Consider the following 4,386-nt stretch of genomic DNA (forward strand, 5'->3'; position numbering starts at 1 on the left):
TTAAGTAACATGTTTTGCTAACACAGAGGTAGGGGAGTCACATTTTTGAGAACACATTTGTGTCGGAGAAGGAACAAATCTAACATTAGTTCGTTTTTTTTTTCATTTTAATAATGTAAAACATCTCAATTGATTTAGAACCAAATTTAGTTCAGCAGGAAAAACTACTGAAACTTCATAGGACAAGTTCATGGCAAAGTAGAAGATTATAGCAGTAATACAAATTTTCAGAAGTAGAGATTTTTGCTCAAAATGTTGCCAGATGATAAAATATTATTAACCAGGGGTGCTTTCCATTTGAAGTTTTTAGAGATGCACTGATACATCAGTCGGACATCGGATCAGTATCAATACAACCAGTTTTCATAGTTTCTAGGGTCGGAAGGGACCTGAGCAAATCATTGAGCCCGACTGCCTGCCATGACAGGAAAGAGTACTGGGGTCAAATGACCCCAGCAAGGTGTACATCTAGCTTCCTCTTAAAGACCCCCAGGGTAGGAGCCAGCACCACTTCTCTTGGAAACTGGTTCCAGATCCTAGCCGCCCTGACCGTGCAGTAGTGCCTCCTGATATCTAGCCTAAATCTACCCTCTGCCAGCTTGTGACCATTATTCGTGGTCACCCCTTGTTGTGCTCAGGGGAACAGGGTCTCCCCCAATGCCTGTTGGTCCCCTCTGACTAGTTTGTAACAGGCCACTAGATCCCCCCTCAGCCTTCTCTTGTGGAGGCTGAACAGGTTCAGGTCCCGTAGCCTCTCCTCGTAGGGCCTGCCCTGCTGCCCCCTGATCATGCGAGTGGCCCTTTCTTTATATCGGATCTCATACATATCAGCATACATATCAGATATCAGCAGGGGCTGCACGGGGCTCTTCTCAGCCAGGGCTGGGCTTGGAGCAGGCGCTGGGAGTATGCTGCATCCACCCCAACCTTCGCTGACACTGTCAGCCACCCAGTGTAGCCATGTCTCTTCCTGGTGCATAGATAGAGCAGTGGCAAAATTTAGGGTGGGTGCTTCATCCTCCCAGTGCCACCGGTGCCCACTCCAAGCCCAGCCCCTGCCAAGAGGAGACCCACGCAGCCCCTGCTAAAGCCCGTCCCACACAGATACGGGGGGTCAAACTCCCTTCCTGTGCCCACCTGGGGTGCAAGCAGCAGTGGGAGCTGCCCCTGCCATAAGCTGTGGCTCCACCCCACTACCCTGCCTGGGCAGCACCTGCCCCTGCCCCCTCTCTCACCATGGAGGACATGGATCTGTCCCCTTCCTGCTCCTCCCCGCACACACCCTTTCCCTTCCTCCTTTTCCACCACACTAGACTTACCAGCTGGAGGCAGCTGTATCAGAAATCAAATTGGTATCGGCCGATATGCCTCTTTAGATATCAGCTATCATTATTGGCCCCCAAAATCTCTATCAGTGCACCCCTACAAGTTTTGTAATTTGAAAGGGAACAAGAGCATCTTTTTAAAGCTGCTAATCAAAATCAGTGTCCAGAAAGTAAAGAAAGAAAGAAAAACCCTGATCTAAAGAAAAGAATTAGGAATAAATGTATTATTCTATAAGAACTGTTTTAATTTCTGCTTTTATTTAAAGAACTATTGTGTAATTAGAGGCAACCTTTTAGTGGCGTTACAGCCTGTAAGATATGATATTAAAGAATCTAAAATAAGCAGTTCAAAATCTTTTCTTTTCTAAAGTTGTAGTTCTCTTACCGAAGACATATAGTGCATTCTTAAACAATTGTCACAACTGTAAGTTTATATAGCACGGCACAATTTCCTGGTAACGTATAGTCAGGGTCTGCAGTGACTTAAATGTTCTAGTCCTGCAAACTCCATATTATACTCAGAAACAGGTTTAGTTAACTAATATTATTTTGAAAACTGTGGCTCTTGTTGGATTATTTATTACTGATTGTTATATCTCCTTGGTGACAGACTGATAGTGTCAGTGAGGTTGGCCTTGGACAAAATGTTTACATTTAATAAGTGAAATATATGGAAACTGAAATTTAATCTTTTAACAGGATTTGGAAGTAGAATTGATCTCTGGTTATAGCAGAAGATGTTTATGTTGTTAATTTATTTGCAGGTTACACGGGTAGTGTTGTTGTGGGTCAATAATCACTTCAATGATTTTGAAGGAGATCCAGCTATGACGCAATTTTTAGAGGAGTTTGAGAACAATTTGGAAAGGGAGGTAAGAATAATGGTTTTTCTTAGGGAAAAAAAGTTTGTGGGGGAAGCAGTCAAAATTATTATACATCCAATTCTTTATTATGCTACTTTTTTTCCCTTGCAGAAAATGGGTGGACATCTGAGGCTGTTAAATATTGCATGTGCTGCTAAAGCTAAACGAAGATTGATAACATTAACAAAGCCATCTCGAGAAGCCCCTTTACCTTTTATCTTGCTGGGTGGTTCAGAAAAGGGATTTGGAATCTTTGTTGACAGTGTGGATTTTGGTAGCAAAGCCACAGAAGCAGGCTTGAAACGTGGTGACCAGGTACTTTTGTTTTTAGAGTTCCTCAAGTTAATATTTAAAACAATGTTAAGAAATGTTCTTCTTCCCCGCCCCCCAAGTGTTGTAACATATATAACAAATTAAATATATAGTATATGATGTCATAGCATGTAATGAGATAAATATTCTAAAGTTCTAATGATGAAAATTTTTCTTGCTTACATTTTTAGATATTGGAGGTAAATGGTCAAAACTTTGAAAACATTCAACTGTCAAAAGCCATGGAGATTCTTAGGAACAATACTCATTTATCTATCACTGTGAAAACCAACTTATTTGGTAGGTTTGTGTTTTTCTTTTATTTTCTGTTTTACTCTAATAATCCTACATTCAGTGTTTCTGATTAAACATTTACTACCTCTGCATACATAATGTATAATAAATCATTTGTAGTAGACAGAAATAATTATTTGGCAAATTTGAGTTAATGTGAACAGCAAAAAAGATCTATTATAACTGGAAAATTAATGTAATTTGCTGAAAAAATTAGACATATTTTAGGTCAATATACTTTACAGTTAGAATGCAATAATTGTTATATCACATTAAGTAGTTTTATTTTCATTTTTACACCTGATGTATATAAGTATTGAATATTGATATGAGAAACAGTCAAGAAAACCTTATTATTTCGTCTGGCAAAGATAAAACTGAGAGGAGATTTGTAACAGGTTTCAAATACCATAAGGATGGTTGTATAGAAGGTGGTGGTAAAATGTTCTCTTTGGCTTCAGGGGAAAAGAAAAGAAAAGGTGGTCTTAAATTGCAGCAAAAGAAATTTTGGTTGGCTGTTAGGAAGAGCTCTTACCACAAGAGTGGTAATGTGTTCCAATGTTTAACCTAGAGAGGTTGATCCTGTCTTCCAGTGTTTGTAACCTCTCCTGCTTGGTGTCTGCAGATTTTGTAAACATGCACTTTAACCTGTCATTCAAGTTGTTAATGAAAAGATTGAATAGATCTGGTTCCAAGACAGATGTGTACAATTCTTTACTTGAAGTTATTGTCCCCATTTGTCAGTGAACCATTAATAACGTCTCTTCAACAGCTAGTTTTTTAACCACTTATACACCCACCTTATGGGGATTTACATCTAGGTCAGATTTCCCTAGTTTGTTAATAACAATGTTTTGTGGCACAATGTCAAAAGGTCCTATTAAAGTCAAAATCTGTTGCATCAACTGCTTTCCCCTTATTCACTAAGTTATGTTGTCAAAAAAGGAAAGTAGCTTGGTTTGACACAACACCTTGACATATCCTTGTTGCCTGTTTATCACCTTATTTTCTAGGTGCTTATAAATTAATTTCTTCCAGAATCTTTTAGGGGATTGAAGTTGGGCTGTCTACTCTATACTTTTCTGGGTGTTTATTTTCATCCCTCAAACCACCTTTTTTTGTTGTTGTTGTAAAAATAGATACTTTTGCCCTTTTCCAGTCCTTTGGGACTTCCCTCCTTTCACTCTTTTGTCTTAAGAGTTCTCAGAAACAATCACTAATGATTACAGAACTCCTTTACTAGTTTTTAAGTAACCTAGTTTGCATGTCACTTGGCTCTGTTGACTTGAATTCATTCCCTTATGTACATATTCATTCCCTTATGTACATTCAGCGCAAGGTAGCAAAGGCAAGCAGTCAGGTGGTGGCCCTAGATTTTAGGAGGGCAAACTTCAACAAGCTAAGGAGGATAGTTGGAGAAGCGCTGAAGACTCAGAGGGGAGGGGAGCCGGGTGTCCAAGGGGAGTGGTCGCTCCTTAAGGAGACGATCCTCCAAGCCCAGAGGAAGGTAATCCCCAGGAGGGTCAAAGGGGGCAGGAGAGCATATAAGCCTCCATGGCTCACTAAAAACATCCGGGAATGTCTCCTTGCCA

The 4,386-nt window shown here is 40.1% G+C and overlaps 1 protein-coding gene across 14 annotated transcripts in view; it reads left to right on the forward strand.

The window, feature by feature from the left end:
• The window catches only part of RAPGEF2 (Rap guanine nucleotide exchange factor 2), a 382,443-nt gene that overhangs the window by 325,941 nt on the left and 52,116 nt on the right, over window positions 1-4,386 (forward strand). For all 14 annotated transcript variants that reach the window (XM_019521725.1, XM_019521731.1, XM_019521717.1 and 11 more), the window contains 3 exons: window positions 2,090-2,197; window positions 2,300-2,503; window positions 2,692-2,800. In XM_019521725.1, coding sequence (XP_019377270.1) covers window positions 2,090-2,197; window positions 2,300-2,503; window positions 2,692-2,800 — 421 coding nt within the window. The remainder of the gene's footprint in view (window positions 1-2,089; window positions 2,198-2,299; window positions 2,504-2,691; window positions 2,801-4,386) is intronic.

This window comes from Gavialis gangeticus, unplaced genomic scaffold (genome assembly GCF_001723915.1).
Source record: "Gavialis gangeticus isolate Ggan-Ray unplaced genomic scaffold, GavGan_comp1, whole genome shotgun sequence".
In the NCBI taxonomy this organism is placed as follows: Eukaryota; Metazoa; Chordata; order Crocodylia; family Gavialidae; genus Gavialis; species Gavialis gangeticus.